Source organism: Hetaerina americana, unplaced genomic scaffold (genome assembly GCF_022747635.1).
Source record: "Hetaerina americana unplaced genomic scaffold, ioHetAmer1.1.p SCAF_2, whole genome shotgun sequence".
NCBI classification, from domain to species: Eukaryota; Metazoa; Arthropoda; class Insecta; order Odonata; family Calopterygidae; genus Hetaerina; species Hetaerina americana.
Window position 1 is genome coordinate 109094185 of NW_027286763.1, and position 22723 is coordinate 109116907.

The 22723-nt window shown below is 36.2% G+C and overlaps 1 protein-coding gene across 3 annotated transcripts in view; it reads left to right on the forward strand.

Annotated features, from left to right (window-relative positions):
- LOC139688380 (trichohyalin) overlaps positions 1–22723 on the forward strand; it is a 91868-nt gene that overhangs the window by 40194 nt on the left and 28951 nt on the right. For 2 of the 3 annotated variants that reach the window (XM_071585924.1, XM_071585925.1), the window contains exons 13-20: positions 5613–5734; positions 7304–7483; positions 8182–8306; positions 9755–10016; positions 11435–11690; positions 14126–14346; positions 17243–17393; positions 21115–21281. In XM_071585924.1, the coding sequence (XP_071442025.1) occupies positions 5613–5734; positions 7304–7483; positions 8182–8306; positions 9755–10016; positions 11435–11690; positions 14126–14346; positions 17243–17393; positions 21115–21281 (1484 nt within the window). Of the gene's footprint in view, positions 1–708; positions 803–5612; positions 5735–7303; positions 7484–8181; positions 8307–9754; positions 10017–11434; positions 11691–14125; positions 14347–17242; positions 17394–21114; positions 21282–22723 lie in introns of all 3 variants that reach the window. The other variant, XM_071585926.1, reaches the window with a different exon arrangement.

Here is a 22723-nt window from a genome sequence, read left to right on the forward strand (position 1 = left end):
ACATTGTTCCAATAGCTTCATAGAGTGATGCCTTTACCATTAGCTTCTCAGAAGGTGTCTGTGTGTTTTTTTCTCTCAGATGTGAGCCAAAATCTTTGCTTCTTCCTCTATGCTATGTGGATGAACATTATCCCTTGTTCGTTGTGAAAAAAAATGTATCCTTCTGAAATTTCATCTTAAAAAAATATGTTTTTACCAAAAGGCTTGAGTGATATAAGGAGTCCATATGTGCTTTTAACATTATTTGAAAAGTTTTCCTTGTAAAATAATATGTCCAAGATTTTCACATACTTTTCTGCTTTGTTCAGTCATTTGATGAATTTCTAACTGTCTAACTCTTTACTTCTCTTGATTAAATTAAGATTACTTAAAATGCTTTTTGTATTGATAATCATATTGTTGCTGTCTATTTTTTTAAAATGGCTCGGATCTGATTCAAACATTTGAGTCTTCTTGATGAAGTATAATCTAGAGTCTACATTATTAGAAGAGGATCATTAACAGAAGATTTTTTTCATGCCTGGGATTCTTTTATAATATATGTTGGAGGAGGAGTGTGAGAGTTTCCATAGCTATCAATTCCAAAAGCTGTCTTCGGAGAGTATATATTTTCAAGAATAAAGAGAGGATTTACTTGAAAAAATTGGCCTCTACTCATAAATTAAAACTTTCCAAAAAATTATGGATTTTATTGTTGTATACTTGCAGGCACAGAACTTACGCAAGACGTTGTCTCGGGTGGAAGACGACAATGAGTCCTTGGTGGCACAACTGAAGAGAATGGCTGCTAAGTCGAGGAGTAGTATGTCCCCCTTCACTTTAATCACGTTTTAACGACTCACAATCACTCTTTACAAGCACTAACAAAAGTCTTTGAAATCTTTGCAAATTATGATAACATTCTTCGAAAACTTATGCAGAGTACAACTCATAAAATACCTGATTTTAGGTATACGCATTGTTTCCTGCATTATGTTGAAAGAATGGAATATTTGTTGTCACCCTCCATACCAGCCATATCTCTTCATTCTAACTGTCAAGTACTCATTTAAAGTGACATATTTCTGAAAAGACTGTTGGGTTTCAGTAGTTTTTTTTTTATTTTTGCAAGCAGTGTTGGCAGTATTAGGGCAGTAGAGCAATGCAATGAGTGATCGGGATTTATTTAATGTGTTATAAAGCTCATATGCTGTTTTTAAACTTCGCTTATGAAGAAGTTGACTAAGTGCTTGAACTATATCAGAGTGCAAATAACAACTCTAAGCTTTGGCATTAAGCAATGTTTTATTACTCTAATGGCAGGGAATTTGTTTCACAACTGGGCATGAGCGCACAGATGCTATGTTGTAAATGTTGTGTCGTTGCTTGATTTCCAATGTTACTTTCAGATTTTGCTCGCACAGTAAATGTATGAAGCTGTTGATTCATCACTAATCTCTCTTTTGAAAGTTACTTTCCCATATATGTAGATTTACATCCCATTACCTATCTCAGTTTTACTTTTGGCTGTGTTGCCTCCTCTCAAGATCCTTGAATAATTGTGGAATCATTCCAGTTTCAGCTAACATTAGTTAGTCCTTAATTTTAAATGCATGTAAACTTTTATATTTGCCTAACAGGTAGTATCTGTATTGATTACCTGTTTGACTTCAAACTGTTTACTAAAAATAAAAATTTAAATGGGGAAAATTGTGTTTTTTGAATGTTGTTTTTTAGAGTAAAAATTTTCATTTTCAATTCCACCAGTTGGTAGATCTTTAATGAAAACGTTGCAGTCTTAAGTCTATTGAGATCCACAAAATTGATTGAATGTCACATATAATGCCAAAGAGGTAATATTTTCATAGGAATGTTTTCAGTAACAACCATGTTGTAGTGAGTTAAGATTATGGTGGCATCTTACCTCTCTGAAAAAGGGTCGGGATGAATATTCTTACATTTTTCCCTCCTTTACATGAACCATACCTAATTAAAATTCAAAGTGGGGCTGTAGCATATAGTATTCAAGTGACCATTAATTAATTTTTTATTTAAAAGCCCACAACTTGGGGTTCTACTGGGTAAAATATACACCTTCTGTCAATGAAAGATTCATGCATAGATAAACATCCTGATTATGTATAAATATTTTTGTTGGCAATGCTATTCCAGCATCAATTCATCTAGAGCAGAGCTTAAACAGAGACAGAACTAGATATATCAGATTATTTGGGAGTCTTATATTTCTTCTGGTGTTTTATATCACTTGTTATACTAATTGGAGGGGATCAGTTGAATGGATCTGTCCAATGTCACTAGTTCTCTAGTCCAAGTACCTATCTAAACCCTCTACGATTTTTAGTTTAGTAGAACTTGGTTTTTAGTTTTAACATGATTATTACATACACCCTGTATAAAAAAAAAGAATATTATAATGTGGGATCCAAATTTAGATTACCAGAGACTTTAAAAATAATGGATACCATCAACAGTAAGCACTACCATTATAACTACAGAATGTTTAATGTATTTCATCAAGATTTTTCAGCATAATTTACCACTCTTTATATCTGCCCATGTAAGTTTTTCTCAAGAAAAGAAAAGATATGGGGATGCTGAGCTTTTGCATTTCATGCGATCCCTTTTATACCTGTATATATTTTTAGTTTGACCTCTGCTTCATGATAATAATTCGTTCCAAGGAGACGTGACTTCTTGAAATAATATCAGTTGAATCTTGTCATAAAAATTTTCATTATTCCCAAAATACCATTCACTATATTAATTTCCCACTATCTCTCAATTTTATAATCACTTTATAGCTATTCCCTATGAATTTCAGAGATGTATGGCAATAGGATGTTGAAAACTGATAGAGGGGAGAATGTGAGACAAGTGAGGAAGTGGTAGGAATAGGCATGTTGGATCAAATGAAGGGAGGAAGGAAGAATGTGGAATTGAAAAGGGGCTTATTGTGGTTTCAGATGTCAGGTTGTGTTTTATTAGGAGATGCAAGAAAATATATCATTGTATAGTCCACTCAGAACATATCTTAACAAGGAGAATACCAATAACAATAAAGGATTGGTTTAATTGATGGCTTTCTCTTAAAGTAAACTCATAAAAGGTCATTAACATGCAAAGAAACAGAACTGAGGCTGAGCAAAGTAGGCACATAAGCTTGACATTCTTCAGTCACTCAGATCTCATTCTTTACTTAAGTTTTTCATAGGGACTATGATGTTGTGCAAAACTAAGTTGCTATTTCCTGGATGGTGACGCCCAATTATTGTCGACATAAACACTGAAATAAAACAAAAGTCTTGTTTTGTGTCAAACATTACTTTTATATGAGATTGTAAATTTGAACCAAAAGGTGAATGGCAAAACTTTATTTCCTTAGCATTAGAATAATCCTCCTTTTTGTCCTCCTTTTTCAGCAAGTGTTTTGCCATAATAGGGGGTTGCAGATTAGTCCTTTCATTCCAGTTTAGTCCCTCTTTACTTATGTATAGACATTATTTCTTTAATGCAACAATTTTAGAGCGTAAAAATCATTCGCCTTGACTGGGATCCCAGTCAAGGCGAATGATTTTTACACTCTGAAATTGTTGCATTGAAATGCACATTAGTGGATGACTCCGTTAAAAGTTACTGTTGCGGCATCTTCCGCAGTTTCTTTGGAATTATTTCTTTAAATATCCTCTTCAGATGAGATTCCATACTTTTCCTCATATCTAAGTCAGGCCATATTTTAATTCTCAAATTTTCGTAATGCTTACTGCTTTTCCCTAAATCCATATTCTGCTGCCCATCCAACTGGTATTATGCTCCATATTCAGCTCTAATTCTACCAGCAAAATCAGTCTAAAATGGAGTACCTATTCTGTTGTTTCTAGACCTTTAATCTTAATCAGTTTATGTGCAGAAATTACAAATAGAAAAGTAGGGGCAGTGGCAAATGTTTACACTTGGCCTTTAAATATGAATGCTTTGTACAATATTCCCTTTTGTCATGAGTAGACTCACTCTCAATAGACACAGTGAGTGCACTATGTAGGTCAACATATTAAAAATTTAACTAAAATGCTTGAATCATGTGGGAATAAACTCTATCTTGGGAAATACTCATAACAGGATACCCCTGTACATTAATCTTAATCATCTCTTATGATAACGTTTAAGTTTGAAACACTTTTATGAACCATTTCACAATTGTAATGATGGTCAAGTTATATCACGGCCCCAAATTTCTCATACAGCCTCTTAACTTTTAATATTCATGAATATTGTTATTTTCATTTAAAAAATGGGAAGTCATGAAGAAATATAACATGAGCCCAAATTACAAAACATGAAGAAAGTTAATAAACACCTGACTAACCTTTTTAATGAAAACCTCATCGTATTAAATATTACTGCAATGAAGTTTTGGTTCAATCACATTAATTTCATGCCTATTGAGTTTTTATTGTATTGCGTGCATTGGAATTGAAATCATCCAGCCACAGTCATCATCAATGAAGCATGATACTTGTACTTGTAGCACTTAAAAAATGTTAGTTCAACAAGATTCATTTTCAACTTATCGTCTAACAAATAGTACCAACTTAATGTTTGAATTATTACTAAATGAAATGTAGATAGCAAGAATGGGACCAAAATTTGGGGGTAAGTATTTCAGTACTTAGAAAGTAATTTTGCGAGAAGGTACAAAAAGATTTAAATAGCTGTCAAATATGCTGGAAATAAGCACTTTCTCGAACCTATGTAAGGCTTAGATATTTTCATATTTATATTTAGTAATCTTGTATCTTTTATCAATAATTGTTCTTCCTATTTTTAAATTAAAGGAATAAAGCTTTAGAGAAATAAAACTCCCAAATAAATAACTTTTATCAGGTGTAAAAGTCACAAAAAATGGCCCAAATTTACAACAATTAAATTAGCTTTGAATACTATTTTGAGTTTTTAAAAGAGTTACGATGGCTCTCTGCATAACAGGAATAGTTGTTGGAAAGAGAATAATTGATGTGAGAGGAAAATTTTGTTATTATTTTAGTTTAGAATTCAATCACATTCTGATCTAACACATGCCCCATTCTTGTTGCTTTTGAATTTTTTTTGGGTTTTTAAGGATGCCACTACAACATGGTGAGGCAATAAATTAAAGAAAAGAGACAGCTCATAGATGAATTCTGGAGATTTTAATTTTAAACCTTAATAATAATTATGCTTTAAATAATATGTGTCTCCTAAAAGAGCTTTAGTTTTGGCTAAATACATTTTCACTTCTTGGCTTTGTGTGTGGAGATTCATCAATACTTAAGCAATGACTGATTTCATAATATAATCCTATTGTATGTCCCATTGTTGCATTTGCACTGTGGCTGTTTTATTAGATAACGATTCGATATTTTTTGTGTGTACTTTTAACTGAATTGAGTTTAATCTTTTTAAAGGTTTCAGCTGTTCAGCTTGTTGTTATTATTGAAACATCAATATATTGTTGAAACTGTAATGAGTCCAAAATATTTAAAATGTGTAATTTTCTTTTCATAAACCCTTAAATATTGCGGATTCTTGGTTTCCTTCAACATCCAAAATGTACTAACTGAACGTAAATGTTGCAGCACGAAAGCAGAGCCCCAGTCCAGCCCGTCTTACTCCAGAACCTTCATTGGAGAAAGATGAAGGAATTTCGGAAGATGATGACCCTGCTGAGTTACGTTTGCAGCTTGAGCTGAATGAACAGGCATGTTTCAGGATGATACATACACACTACACATTGAAAGCACACTTCTTTTGCAGAGTGCTGAAAAATGGTAGAGTGAAAATCATCAAAACTCATGAAACTATATTGAGTTACATAGTTATTAAGGCATTGGAAATCTAATTTTTCTGTGTATCCAAGTTGGCAAAAGGACCTTTGGAATATTCAAAAACTTATCTCTGTAATTTTCTTCTAAAAAATTTCCTTTAACTTTCGAATTTCCTGGGCCTCAATGAATGAAATTAATCAATAGATCGATCAATAGATAGAAGCCTTATAGATAGGGCTTATTTTGAGTCTGTAATATAAAATCTCATTATTGCCTGGCCTAAACAGATGTGCAATCCTAGCTGATGCAACACATAGAATGGGGATGAAGGGGAATTGTCCTCTCCTCCTCTACTTCAGAATCTTAATGAATGGTGTGGAAATATGGTAGTGCACATCATTGAGACAAGTCTACCAATCATTTGCCCAAAAAATTCAAATTTAGGTGGGAAATATGCTGCTATCAAATTCAATTATTATTTGCCATCTATTCATTATTGAAAAAAACCTGCCATAAAGACTTCAGTGCATGAATCCCTGAGAATGAAATGAACCTACAAAATTCTGCACCATTGGAATTGTGGATAATGAGAAAAATGTGGTTACAGAGTTTTATAAATTGAAATTAAGCTTCTTAGCATTGAATAAAAGTAAAATTAAAATGGAAAAATAATCGAATAATGGTTGGTAAGTAAGATTCAGGTTTAATAGACACTTACCTTCAATTATATCATAATTTTTGTCAGCACTAAGACCTAATTCTTTGGAATATTTTTCCAAAGCAAATTTTGCCAAAACAAAAATACTTACTGCGTAATTTAATTTTTTAAAACCCAAGAAGACAGGAATTAATTGACATAGAATTTGATATTCCCCATTATTTGGCATTTCTCCTGAAGGCTTTCAATTGTCTCTTTGATGAAAGTAAAGTATTCACATACAATTATGCTGATGCCAGGCAGTCATTCTCCTGCCAGTCAGAGTTGGCTGGCTGTAATGTCATTTTTGCAATGAGAGACAACCTAGTTAAAATGACACTGTCATGATATGGAAGCACTCTTTGCAGCAGATCTAACCATCATTTAATGTGTTTTCACAAAGCAGTTAGTGTGAAGGGAACAAATTTATCATTTGCCATAAACATAATGGGATTAACTCAAGAGTGAACAGATATGTTGCCTCAGGTTTGTCACATTTAAATTGTTTTCAAGAATAATCACTGCCAGATTCTTCTGGAGGCAGAATTGATTTACTATCTTCTCTCCCAAAAATTAATTTGGTTTCTTACAGAATATTTTTGTTTCCATTTGCAAAAAACCTTTTCATTAGGATAATAATGCATTATAGTTTTTGTGAGTTGCCTCAGTGAGTTTACCTGGCACATTGTCCATACTTTCTATACATTGATCCTATTCATTACATAGTCTAATTAATTTTATGTATTCACTATCATTAATTCAATATTGGTTGAGACCATGAATAATATTTGGTTTGTGTTTTTAGGAAACTGCTGTTCTTCGTCGCAAAGTGGAAGAGCTTGAGAAGGAAGGAGAAACCACAAAGAAAAAGATGAAAGAATTGCAAGATAAGTTGGCAGAGAAGAAAACTGTTCCAGCCAAAACCATTATACCGGCTGGTACTGGTTCTGCTAAAGGAAGTGCGATATCTGAGCAGAAAATTAAGGTATCTAATGGAATTATTATAATTGGTATTTCTTTGAGGTATAGTAATTACTCATTAATTTAGTGATCCAAGATGTAACTTGGGTGAAATTTTACTGTTACATATTTCCTAATGGTTTTGTATTATTAAACCTCCTCAAACTTTATGATAACTGTGCATAATAAAATGTACAAAAACTATAATTTGAAGAAAATGATCAGATACACCAAAAAAACCTTGAGATTGGCAATTTTTTCATGTAAAAAACTGAGTAGTCATGAATTTGAAACAATAGATCAAGTGGCCACCTGGTGAGTAGGTCCCCATAAGTCAGGTCATCCATAACCTGCAGACATTAATTATTATTATTTATGTTCAAGTATGAGAATGGGGTAAATGGATAAACTTTGTTATTAAATGATTATTGGATTGAAAATATCTTTGAATAAAAAACGAGGTAGGTGACAAACTGACTTGATAGTGCCCATGTTCTGGAAAAATCCATAATTTGGTATCACTAAGGTCTCTCAAGTGCTGGAATGAAATATGCAGTTGTTATTTTCCTGCCATTTTCAGTTAGATTAGCCATTCAGAAGGCCACTTCTTGCACTATCTATGCAAGAGCTTAGTAAAACCCTACAATTTCTGTCCATATATTTTGGTTTATTCAGTTTATTATGACTTTTTTCATTTTGCTGATCATTATTCTTTATTTTAAGGTCCTTGAAGAAGAGGCCAATGAGCTGAGGAGAAAGCTAATTGAAAAGGAACGCGATTGTGAGAGACTCAATGCTGAATTGACCTTGACCCAGAAAAGATCTAAGGGACTCATGCAGAGAAGCAGGTGGGCTTTGTTTCTCTGTATCCTTTCTGGTTCTCTCCTTTTCTGCAATTGGACTCAAAAGATGCAGTGAATGCTTGTGCCTTTTACAGGTCAAATATAAGTACAAAATTCATGCTGACTTATGGCAACATGAAATATAATACATCCATTCAAAAGTCAAAGTAGTCATTTCTTCATATCAAATTTTCTTTGTTACACATTGGCAGAAAATTTATAAACAGGGTGCTTTCCAAAAGTAATGCAAGTGCATTTCCAGCTCCGCTCCTATTGGTCGCAGTGGGATCAAACCATTTGGAGTAGGTGTGGGGAACGCTAAGTTTTGCAACAAATTTGGTCTCAGTGCTCTCCAAGCTGCTTAAGTGGCAGGATGCCAGTTATTGTGAGCCTCTGCGCAATGAACCATGACACAAAAATAATGAAATCGACGATCGAGCAATGTTATCCGATTTCTAAGTTTTGTGCTAAACTGAAAAAAATCTCTTGATGAGATTAACAAAATGATTCATGAGGTTTACAGGGACTCTGCTCTGTCCTCCTCACAAGTTTCGAGGTGGTTAAAAGGCCTTTAAGGAGGGCCTGGAAGAGGTTCACGACAAACAACGCTCTGGGCAGCCATCAACCAGGAAAACCGACAACAAAGTGGCTCCTGTTGGACAATTGTTGGACTCTGACCATTGTTTGAATATCAAGATGGATGCCAATGAACTGAACCTGTCATCTATTGTTGTTTTTCGCATTGTTACAGAATATTTAGTGATGAGGAAGAGTGTGCGCCAACCTCGTGCCAAAGGTGTTTGCCACAACGCACTATGAGTCCGTGAATTCCGGGGTAAACACCTGGTGCCAACGCTGTCCCAATCCCCCATATAGTCCTGACGTCGTCCCAGCAGACTTCTCTTTCTTCCCTCGGATTAAGGCAGCCCTGAAAGGAAACCGTTTTTTGTCCATAGAAGAGATTCAATCAGCCATGACGAAGGCCTTGCGAGAGGTCCCTAAAGGCACCCTCCTGGATGCGTACCGGTCATGACAGAGTCGCTGAAAAAATGAGTAAAGGCCCAAGGACAGTACTTTGAAGAATTTTAAGTGTCTGTTCAAATCTGCTCAATAAATTACAGTTTTTTTAATAATTGCATTACTTTTGGAACGCACCCTGTATATTTCATGGAACCTATTCTCTAATTATGTAGTTTTATGCATGCATTATTGAAGTTCACACTTTGTTCGTATTGAATTTGTAGTCCCTCTTCATTAATCTGGAGCAAATGGCAGTGTTGCCTCACAATTGAGGGTATTTATATAGTTTCTAAGCCTAATGAAAACTCAATCTGTCTTTGACAGTTCAATTCTGATTTACTGTCAGTTTTGGCTCTCTTACAACTGCAAAATAAATATGCTGTGCTTATAAATATAAAAAAGTCAAATCATCTTTTCACTTTTAATTTTTTTAGATCTTTAGATAGCGGTGGAGGTGCTCCATTGGACCAGGCGACACTGGACCTGAAACGACAGCTTCAAGTGGTTGAGCAGGAAGCCAATATCCTACGCTCAAAAACTCAAGAGTTGGAGGCAGAGTGTGAACGTGTAACTGCAGAGAATAAGAAACTCTCGCTTTCCAAAGCTGCAGCAGGGAAGCGAACGACCGAGATAAAGACTTTGCGAGAACGAGTGAAGGAATTGGAGGCCAAGCTTGGAACATCAGAGGGAGTGAAGGTGAGTTGAACGTTAATCAGATAAGTAGACGAATAAACCTGTTGGTCCCAATTATTTTTAGAAGTGCACTCAAAACCTACATTCAGTAATACACAAAAGTTCAACATACACCACGAGAATTCAATACAACACAGTGGAATTCCTGCATCCAATAGCCATGATTTCCATTTCCCATGGTTCAATCTGCTCATATATATAAAATGTTTGAAATAACCAGTCTTTAAGTTTCAAATACAAAGCATTCTTGGCGGTGAGAGTCACTTTGCTCTCTACAATCACCCCAGCCCACTAAATTTCCATTCAATAAACCTCATAATGAGTAGAAATGGAGTATGTCTTACCACAGCCCCTGCCCCGTTTGTCCTTTGAACTCTTACATGCAGGTAGTTTGTGCTGTTTGGAGGACGTCAGCCAAGGATTTTTTATCATACATAATTAATGGGATTACTCATGCTAACTAGATTGTTTTTCTTTGCAATATAAAGCTCTCTCTAATTTTGATACAGATGCATGTATATATATATATGTACGTACCCCCCTCCTAGACCTTCAAGTGGGTCAAATGCAAAATGCCCAAATTCACAATCATTTATGGAGTTAAAAGTAACTTGAGTTTCCAAAATGATTACGTTTTAAGGTATTTTGTACTTTTGTTCATAACATTTTGAAAATGGCAACTTGTACTTGTAACCTACCAATGGTTTTCAGAAAGTAATGATTATTCTAATCTCCCAAAACGCATTTAAAAGCAGTTTAATCATGGTTCTTTCTTCCTTTTGGAGGACTAGTGCAATTGATTTTAAGGCCATTTCAAAGCCATCTTTCTCCAAAACTCCAAAGTGTAATAATAATACTTTTATCATTACTTAATTTATCAGTTGTCAACATTTCTGGTTGCCCATACTGAAATAAAAACCTTTCTTTAAATAGCAACTTCATGTATAAAAACAGTGAAAACAATTGTTCTCACTTTTAACTGGCTGCATATGCCCATTTTAAAAATATTATCAAAAGCAAATGTAATTTGCTTGTAACTGTTACTAGCTGTTTTAAAAAATTAATTGTCGTATGTGACTGATTTCAGAAGAGTCATTGTAATTGAGCCCAGTTTTTTCTTCTGATACCATTCCCATATCTGATTACAGCATATCACTCAATGATGTGCTCTTAATGTTAAAAGATGGATAGTTTCATAAAATTACACATCCTTAGATTCATTAATTGAAAATTCCCCAACTGCTTGAGACGGAGTGTATTCAGTTTAAAACTCAAATAACTCAGTGGATATGTTCCTGCATTGCTAATTGGTAACTAAGAAGAATAAGTTTCTCATGGGGAGTGGCTAATTAATGAAACTGGCGAAAACTAAATCAATGAAAAGAGAGATTCCGATTGAGAGAGGGAATATTTTTTTCCAGTCCGGAGAAGGGGAATCAAAGGAAAGCTCAAAGGATAAAAAAGAAAGTCCTGAGAGTATGAGCTCATCTGATGTTGAGGCTTTGAAAATTAAACTTGAGAAGGCAGAGGCAGAAGTAGAGCAATTGACATCTGAACTGAATAAAGCCAAAGATCCTAAGAGTGCACTATTGAGAAAGAGAACTGCCAAGAGGCCTACTGACTTAACACCAAGACTGCAACTGAAGAAGATGGTGGAAGAACTTGAAATTGAAATAGGTGAGTTAATTAATGATCAGCTACCCTTAAATAATAAAAAAACGTAATCGCTTGTCATTGATAATTCCTCTGATGAGCTTGAATTAATTTCTCACATTATCATTCTTTTCCCTTATTTTCAAAGTGAATATTTTACAAAAAATAATTTAAGTTCCCACTTCATCTAGTCGATATGTACGTGAAACACTTAAGGTAAGTATTTTCCAGGTTGAAGTTAAGCTGATACAGATACAGGGTTCGTCCGGAAAATAAGTGTACTGATTTTTTCCCGCCGCTCCAGGCGCGCCCAGCACCGCTCTGACGGGCTGCGATTGGAGGGGGGTATGTTGGCAAGCGACGCTGAAAAAGGTAGTCGGCTCTGAGCTGTGGTGTAGGGAGGAGCTCTGTTAACGCGAACCTCCACGCTCGACCCACGTCACGGAACGCGATGCCGAAGTTTTTGGAGCAGCGTTATTCCATCAAATTTGCGGTAAAGCTTGGGAAATCGTCTACCGAAACTGTCGGTATGATTAACCAGGCTTACGGGGAGTCAGCCATGTCCAGAAACATGATCTTTCGGTGGCACAAGATGTTCGTGGAGGGCAGAGAAGAGGTCGACGACGAACCACCGCCTGGACGCCCATCAACGACACTCACCGACGAAAATGTGCGAAAAGTTCGCGATGTACTGAACTCTGATCGTCGTCTTAGTGTTCGGATGATAGCAGAGCAGTGTAATGTGCCAAAAACAATAGTGCACGAGATTATTAGGGAGCAATTACAGATGCGAAAAATTTGTGCAAAGTTGGTGCCGAAAGTGCTCAGTGATGATCAAAGACTCAATCGTTTGGAAATCGCGACACAACTTGCGGATCACTGCAAAAATGATCCACATTTTTTAGAGAACGTTGTTTCGGGTGACGAGACGTGGATCTTTGAGTACGACGCGGAGTCGAAGAGACAAAGTGCGGAGTGGCACACCCCATCATCACCCCGTCAAAAGAAAGCTCGCATGAGCAAATCTCGGATCAAGGCGATGCTCATTGTCTTTTTTGACAAAAGGGGAGTCGTCCACTACGAATTTGTACCTGAACGACAAACTGTAAATGCTGCATTTTACGTCCAAGTGCTCGACAGGCTTCGAAAACGAGTCGCCCGCGTCCGGCCAGCGATCAAAAACATCTGGCGGCTGCATCACGACAATGCGCCGTCTCACACCGCGCTTGTCGTGTCGGACTTCTTGGCCAAGCACGGCGTGGCAACGCTGCCGCACCCGCCCTACAGCCCGGACTTGGCACCACCGGACTTCTTTCTGTTCCCGACGATAAAGAGGAGTTTGAAAGGAACGCGATACGGGACTTTGGAGGCAAAGAGGCCGTGACGACGTGTCTTCGAGAGGTTCCCGATGATGCCTTCGCGGGAGCGTTCCAGGAATGGGAACGCCGCTGGAACAAGTGTATTGACTCACAAGGGTCCTATTTTGAGGAATATTAGCTTAAGATATGTAAAAGTGTGATAAATTTTTTTTCCTGAGCTCAGTACACTTATTTTCCGGACGAACCCTGTATATCATAGTGCATTTTTTTATTTGCTTCTTCTTTTTTGACCCCGCATTTTACTTTTTTGAATTCAGAATGAAATTGGGTTGTTATGTAAGCATTTTCCTGGCTTACCAATAATAATTGGTGTTGAATAAATGAAAAACTCCAATAGCCGTAAACAGTTTACCTTTCTAAACAAAGTACAAATGAGATTAGTTGGCTAACCCCACAAGTCAAGGATGGAGTAAAAGGTAAAAAGGTTCCTCACTTCGACTTGTGTTGTTGTGACGATTCACCTTCAGTATGCTGAAGAGGGCTACTTTGTGACCGAAATACGTGTATTCGTATTCACCTTTCTTATCCCTTTCCTTCTTACCTTTTACCCCTTCTTGACTTGTGGCATTAGCCAACTAATCTCATTTGTACTTCGTTTAGAAAGGTAAACTGTTTATGGCTATTGGAGTTTTTCATTTATTCAATACTACTAGCCGTAAGAGCTCAATTCTATCAATATAGTAATGGTTGGATACAAATCAGACATCAATGCTTATAGATAATGCAATGGAGGAAAATGTAAAATGCAAAATTCCATATTTTTTTAAATAATCAATCAGGTCCACACTTTTGAAATATTAATAAGAAGCCTATGATTTTTGTCATGGTCAATCTATGATATTTTTTCTGGTAAAGTGAAAAAATTGCAAACCAGAAAATTACTTCAATTTTCTAAAACAATCTCTCATTCTTGCACAAGTTAGTTTTGCTGAAAGTGCTCCTTTTTTTAAACCCATCAAGTTTTTACTGCAGCCATCAATCTCGTTCTGAGATTATTGGCATAATTCTTATAATGCAGTAACAATATAATCTCACCCATTTCACTTATTTCTAATTTTTGTCAATGTTCTTCCTTTGCAGCTGAGCTGCTGGTTGTGCTCAAGAATACTGATGCTGAGAAAGAAAAGTTATCAACAGAGCTGAAGAAATCATCTGCTGGAGAGAAAGAGGCTTTAGAAAAAGAGAGAGAGCAATGGGAGAATGATAAGAAGGAGAAAGAGAAATTTGCAAAGGAGCTTGAGGAAATCAAGGCCAAGTTGACCACAGCTGAAAAAGAATTGAAGAAAGTACAAGGGGAAAAGGTTAGATTTTCATCCCCCTCAGTTAATCTACCTCTAAGAACTTTTTTCTTTGTTTAGGAGCATATTTAATTTTTATGTTCTTTTTGACGAATATATCAGCATTCTATATTTCTGTGTGTTACTTTGAATGTTTCTCAATTACTGCTGCCTATTGTCCCAATAAATATGATGAATGTATATAAATATTTGGAAAATGATGGCAGAAAGTGGTGAATCATTCATTCATTGGTGAGATATACTCTTATATGGAAGGAAATGGTCATTGAACACCAGAATGACGAAAACAGAATAGGCAGGGATGAGTAATTTAATTTATGTCATTGGTTCAGGACATTATTGCATGTATAGCTTCATCAAAGCACAGAAATCTGTTTAAAATTTAAGCTCAAAAAATTCATTGACCATGCATATAAAATTCTGTATTGATCACCTTTTATGAAATTTTTTAATTTTTCAATGCAAAAATCCCTTATACAAGGTCTGTGCAATAAATACGCATTGGTGCAATCTGGTGGCCAGGGCACGACCTATAGCCTCCGCACACCAGTGGTACTACTTGCCTGAGACCCAATGAGCCATCTGTGCTTGGCGGATCATCGAGCTGTCCGTATGGTGCCAGTTATGTTAGTTTCTGTTTTCCTTGTTTTTACTGTTTGTCAAAAATGGAAAATGACGAAATCATGGAGCAACAAATGAACATCAAGTGTTTTGATGAAGTGCGGTAAATGTTATCAAGAAATTACTGAAATGTTGACAGATGTTTAATGGTGATAATGCTCTGTGTAAAAAAAAAAACATCCGTTTTCAAGTGGATTAAATCAAACCAAAAAAATGAAGAAAAAGCCGATTGAAAATCAAAGCCATGCTGCTGGTTTTCTTTGATGTTGAAGGTGTTGTTCATCATGAATTTCTTCCTGAAGGACAAACAGTAAATGCCGAGTTCAACCTTACAGTTCTCAAGCATTTGACAGATTGCATGCATCGTGTGAAACCAAATTTGACTGAAGGCGTTGGATGGATCCTTCACCATGACAATGCACCTGCACATCCAAATTTTATTGTTCACTGTTGTTTCTGGCAAAAAATTCAACCACCATCCTTGATCATCCTCCTTATTTGCCAGATCTCGCCCCCTGCGACTGTTTCATATTCCCAAAATGCAAAAATGTAATGAGGGGACATCACTGGGAAGACGTGGACACAATAAAGCAAGAAACGACGAGAAAACTAAAAAGCCTGACTGGCAAGGACTTCCAAACAGTGGAAAAGAAGATGGAATGAGTGCATAACAACAAATGGGGAGTACTTTGAAGGGAACAAAATCAAAGTAGATTAAATTTTGCAAAATAAAGTTTTTATGGCCTCAGTTCACGTATTTATTGAACAGACCTTGTACATAGAGGCATAAAAATTATAGCCTTTGATGGAAAACCTTTCAAAACCATTTTATGTTTTATTCTATTTGCAACACTCTGTTCCTTTATTATTTTTGTTCCTACTGTCATGATTATGTGCTGTAAAGTGATCTGAATAGCATGTAATACTCTTTTCATATATGAGAGAGATTAGAACAAATATGTAACTGGAAGAGACAGTCTTAAGTCTGATGAAAATAGGCCTGGTATGAATTGTATTGGAAGCACCATAAGAGGATTAAGCAGATTTCTTATGTACGAGGGTCATCCGGAAAGTAGTACCCGTTCGTGAAATAAAGACACAAAAGTAAATATTAACAAACATAAAAAATTTTATTTGAAAGAGGATACTTTAAACTACTTCTCAACATAATCTCCAAGCAAATTAAGGCATTTGTCATAACGTGTGACAAGTTTCTGTATTCCTGCTGCATAGTCCTTCGCCGCCAGCTCATTGAGATACGCGAGGGACCCATCTTGCACAAATTTTTGCATAATGCAGATGGTGTTTAACAATTTCATGAACAATTGTTCGAGAAACATTGGGAAAATGCTCACAGATGTCATCAATTGTGACGCGCCGATCGTTCCTCACGAATTCGTCAACTGAGCTCACCAGTTGGTCTGTAATGACAGACGGTCTCTCCGAACGCTCATCGTCGTGTGTGTTCCCCCTCCCCATGTTGAAGTTGCGACACCACCGCCGAACAGACGACTCGTCCATTACATTGTCTCCATACACCTCCTTTAATTGGCGATGAATATCACATGGGCGAACGTTTCTTGCATTGAGGAATTTAATCACTGCCCTCACTTCACAACTGGCGGCGTTCTCAATTTTTTTAAACATTGTAAACAATCACAGAAACAACACAGGCAATGCTAGCGTCACGCAACTTGGCTCAGAGAAGGCAGACAAGCCACTGAAGCTATCTGACCTCGTCCAGCGGCTACTCGCGTCGTCAGCACTTCATGCGGCACGAACGGGTACTACTTTCCGGATGACCCTCGTATTATCTAAATATCCTAATAATGAAACTGTTTCCTCCGCAAAGAATATTTTCCAGGCTCAGGTACTGAATCATGGATCTTTATCTTTCTGGTGTGGTGTAATGACCAACAATTCCACCCAAAAACTCTAAAAATATCTGAAACTGGAGTGCTTCTTTGTGATGAAGTACTTTTGCTTCCCATTCTAGAGAGGGTATCACACTCCAAACATAAAATGTCTGTTCAATGTAGGTTCAGCAAAGCTATGTAGGAATGCTTCACATTTCTGTGCATTTATCATTCTATACTTTAGAATGATAAATGCACATTACTATTTGCTTATTCCTCCATAAAATGTTTCTCTCTGCATCAAAATTTCAATCTTTGTTGGGTGGAAAATTTAACTGGATGCACTGCCCGGAGCCACTTCCTCCGTTTTCTTCATAATTCATGTTCAGCACTCACTTCTTGGTGATTTTTTCACTTTACAGTTGGGTGCTGAAGAAGAGACAAAGAAGAAGAAAGATGAAGAAATTCGAAAACTAAAAGAGGGTAAGAATAAAATAGAAGCAGATCTCAAGAAGATAGAGAAGGAGAAATCGGAGCTTCAAAGTGAGCTTCAGAAGATAAAGACTGAAAAAGGTAGGTACGTTTTTCACTTTATAGCAAATGAAATAGTGTACAAAGTATGTGCTCTGTGTCCACAAATGAATGAAATACCTTTGTACACTCTCATGTGGCCAGTATATGCTAAAATTTCTTCATTGAGGAATGATTTTATACCGTATGAACAATCAAAACAAAAAATATGGAGTATTCTCAGTTATAATTGAGCCATCAGGTTGAAACAAAACTTGCAGATTAGAATGTTAAAAAATCAGAAAAAATACAGAATATTTCAAAAGATATAAGAGGCTCAGATTCGGATTCAGGAAAACCGAGGAGCAAGAGGGACAACTCTCAGCTTGAGAGTTCTGGCCAAAAAAATGATTCATGTAAAAAATGGGGCAAGATGTTCAAGATAGAGATTTGTGTTTTGAAGTCTGGTTTTATGTATCATCTTTTGCGATTATTTGGGACTTGTGTGCCACCTGACAATGTCTATTAGCACATGTGTATTTTTAATAATAAATAATACCAGAAGCACTTGGATTGGACTACAATGACAAGAATTATCCATAACATTTACAAGAATCAGGTTACAACAATTCAAATGATAAATGGAAGGAAAATAGAAGCCAGAATAAACAAAGCAATAAGACAAGGATGCAACCTCTCGCCAGCAATATTCAACATATACCTGGAAGAGGCAATAAAAGAAACACAAGAATTGGTATCAAAGGAGTCAAGGTAAATGGAGAAGAAATCAACATGCTCCGGTTTGCTGATTACATCGCAGTAGTGGCAGAGACGCGAGAGGACCTGCAAGCAAACCTGAATAATATGGACCAAGCACTGGGGGAATACAATATGAACATCGACAAGAAGAAAACTAAAATCCTTGTGTGTGTGGAATAGAGAAGCTGAATGCAGATATCATGATTCGAGGGGTGAAACTAGAGCAAGTGGAATCCTTCATCCATCTGGTTAGCGGCATAAAATGGATGGAAGAAGTTCGACCAACATCAAGCGCAGAAGAGCCCAAGCTAAGAACGCATTTATGAAGAAGAGGTAGTTACTATGTTCAAAGAACCTAAGGGTGGAAATAAGGAAGCAATTCGTCGAGGCTTTCGTGTGGAACATGGCGGTCTATGGTTCCGAGACTTGGAACATTGGAAAAGTGGACCAACGAAGAATAGAAGCATTTTAAACAAGGTGCTGGAGGAGAACGCTGAAGATTAAATGGACAGACAAATTAAAGAACGAGGAAGTATATAGAAGAGCAGAAGAGGAAAGGAGTATTATTGGAGAGCTCTACGACAAAGAAAAACTAGATGGATTGTGCACACTGTGAGGCACTATGGATTGATGAGGAATATAATAGAAGGAAAAATAGAAGGAAAGATTCCACGAGAAAGACCAAGATACATGTTTATACTGGACGAATTAAGAAGGACGTAAAGCAGAGAAGGTATCAAGGAATGAGGGCTTTGACATTAAATAGAGTGGAATGGAGGGCTGCAGTGAACCGATCCTAGGATTGAAATACTGATGATGATGATAAGAGGCTCTTTGGGAAATGGATATGAAAGGCAAAGGTAGGAAAGGGAAAAGGAATGCACAAATTATGATTTTTATATAAGAAAGGCAAGAATAATAGTGTTGAAATTGTGGTTGTTAGATTGATCCGAATTCCTCTTTCTTATCAACGGCCGTCTTGGTAACATGTGCAACCAGTCAAACACTCATGTAGTTAATAATTGCCTAAATCGGAGGATACGCGGAAATTATTAATTCTTCGAAACGCGACACTTTTAAGGAATCCCGCGATAATATATTTATTAATAGAAATAAATGCAATACATTGTATTGTGATACTACATTTTACGAATGTACAACTTTCATCAGAAAGAGTTCGCTTACACTGGGAAATAAGTCTTGCCTTCCACATTCATTGATAACAATGTTATCCATAATCAACTCAGTCAGTTCTGTGTAAGCTGTGAATGTTTTGTGAATAATAGCCATTTCTAACAGATTTAGGTTGATTTCTGCAGTCATATACTATAAATATTACTAGTTAAAATACACCAACTATAATGCTCAGGTACAAGATGCTATATATATATGATATTAATTTCAAACAACTATTATATTATACGCAGCATTAGTGCAGGACCCTACTGATTAGACAGTGTTGAAATAGGGTGTGGGTGAAAAGAAAATAGTTAAAATATATAATTTCTAATTCAAATATTTTCTTGGAAGAGTTGTCAAGTCTAAAAGTTTAGATTATAACTTAGCACTCTCTTCATGAGGCAATATTAACTTAAATCATTCAGATTTGTATTAATTTTCAATGGCCATCAAGGTATAATAATAGTGATTGTGTAACTATATGTATTTATTAAAGATTTAGCTCCATGTTTTTAAGTGAATATATTGAATAGCAATACGCAAACAAGGAGTTTATTGCTTATTCTGATAGTATAGCAATCAGTCTGACTTTACACTTGGCTTTTGAGATCATATTGTGTCTTTTTGTCTGAGGCAGTGCTTGGAGATAACTTACCAGTCAGATCCTAACTTAGTACTTTGTATTTGAAAGAATGATATGACAGAATGATGGAGGTGAATATAATCTGTAAATCCCTTAAACAATGGCCATAGTAAAAGATTTAATCAGAGTGTTTATTGACAGAAAATGATCATCTAATATAAAGATAATAAATATCTACCTAGATATTTTTAGATAGATATTTTAGAAGATATTTTTTTCTTTTTCAACCTATTATTGTGCTTAAAATTTTTCTTTGATTTGTTTGTCTCCTGTTTGTGGAAAATCGAATGTTAATAACAATTAGAGGAATTTCTTTCTCCATCAGTTTCCGTAAGCTATAGACCATAACCTCTGGAGTTGAAGTCAGTTCTTTAGATGAGCTCCCATGACTTGTAAAAGGTTCTCATAGATATTATGGCAACTCAAGGAAACGATCTATTTAAAGCCGAAAGTTTGGATTTTAAATTATGTTGCAAACTTAATACTAATGAAAATATTTCATTATTAAAATACCAGTCATTTGTAATGATATGGAATGGAGACTGCTACATTAAATATTATTTGACAGTGATAGCAAAATATTGAGGGGTCTTGGCACATACTTTTGATCTCTTTAACTTCTTGAGATTATAGAACAACTGCATTTTATTTCAGCTCTATACTTTGACTGTCATGATATTTTGTATGGTATTTCCCAGAGATGCCATGCATTCCCCTTTCCATGAAAGTAAAATTTGGAATTGTTGAGTTTTTTCATTATCATCTTAAATAAAAGGTTATCTCACCTTGCATATGTATGTTATATTAACTTTTACCTTCATTAAATATCATTACATCATTTCTTGGAGTAATGGTTTTATGTACTTTTGTCATGAGCTGTAATAAGTAATATCTTGTCGCACTTAGGTGAAAATTTTAAATCTGTGTCTAGGGATGATATCTATTTTTCAATTATCCATTCATGACAATAACTTTTCAGGATAATTAGTCTTCACTGAGTCTGCATAAAAAATCTGATAAAATGTAATACTGTTTGTTGACTGAGTTAGTCAGGTGGGCAATGCACTCACACAAAGGGCATGAGGCTTGAGTCCCACCTTTATACATGAGCATTACTTTGACTCAGGCAGGTACGCTACCAGGTACGCCCCAGGAACAAAAGAGTAAGAGAATTAATTTTTTCTTCTCTCTCTTTCTCTCTAGATTCAACGTCATCAAAATGGGAGGATGAGTTGAAAGATATGATAGAAAGGATGGATAAGTTGCGGAAAGAAGTTGAAGTTGAGAGAGCCTCATGTGAGGAGGCAAAGACAAAACTTGATGAGGCCAAGGAAACTGCTCAGCGAGAGAAAAGCCAAATGGAAAAAGAGGTTGGTAACATGTATGAGACATACTCATAAAGTAAAAGCTATTTGGTTACAGGAAAAAATATACCCTTATGAAACACATTTTTTTGGCACTTTTAGTTAGCTACAAACCTACTTCACTTCTCCATATAATCGCCATTCACTTCTAAGCATTTTTCGTACCTCTGCACCAGCTTCTTTAACCCCTCTGCATAGAAGCTCACTGCCTGAGAGTTGAACCAATTGGCAATGCCGTTCTTGAGTTGCTCTCGGGTTTCTAAACGTTGTCCACCAAGCCACTGTTTTAAGTTCAAGAAGAGTAAGTAGTCGCTAGGTGCAAGGTCAGGACTGTACGGTGGGGGTGGGTGGCCAAAAAACTCTCGTCCACAGGACATTCTTTGCTCTTTGTGGTGGTCAGTGAGCCATTTTGGTACCCACCTTGCACATAATTTGTGGTATCCGAGGTTTTCTGTGACAATATTGTAGACAGTAGTGCATCCAAGTTGAGGAAATTGTTCAGTCAGGCCATTAATCGTCAATCGATGATCACATCGTAGTTCTTGTTGCATTTGCGTAACAATTTCATCGGTCAGAATTCTGGGCCTGCCACTTCGCTCTTCGTCATGGACATTTGTTCGTCCATTATTAAAATCACGGCACCATTGTCTAACCTTTCCTTCACTCATAACTGTAGGTCCATAAACTAGGCATAACTCCCGATGAATTTCAGCAGCCGACATTCCTTTTGCATTCAAGAATTGTACAACAGAATGTACTTCACAGCTGGCGGGATGAACGATTGTCGCGGACATTGTTGTTTGCATGCACGGACAAGCAAACGACTTCGGAAACAAAAAAAACGCTGCTATAGCTTCTCAATGAATCAGTAGATGGCGCTGCAGGAGTAAAACTGTGTTCTGAAGTGCCAATATTTAAATATAAGCAAACGGCCCATACTTTATGAATATGCCTTGCACATTGTGAACATTCTAAACATATGAAGCATTTAAAAAAAATGCTCTCGCTTAACTATTTCAAAGTTGTCCACATCCACACTCAAGCATCTTGCCCTTGACCTTTGCCATTTCAAATAAAATTGAAAATGGTTAGCTGCTTCCTCAGATTAGGTATTAGTGAAACTTTGGCCACAACTCATGAGATTTGGTTATATTGTCTATCACTATTCACTTACTATGGAAAGCATACAGTAGAGATGATTGTCAAAAACTTTTTTAGTTGTGGTTCACTTGAGATCATAGTAGTTGTCTCTATGAGTCCATAGAATACCGTGATATTCTCAGTATTATTTTCAAATGTCCTCATGGTCTGCCTTGGGGTTGAAATGTCACCATTTTTTAATAATATTGGTAAAAATTTGAGATAGGTAGAAGAGGGTGCCCATTCTCAGTTTTAATTACAGATAACTATTATAAAAAAATAAGTGAAAAATAGAATGACAGTGGTTA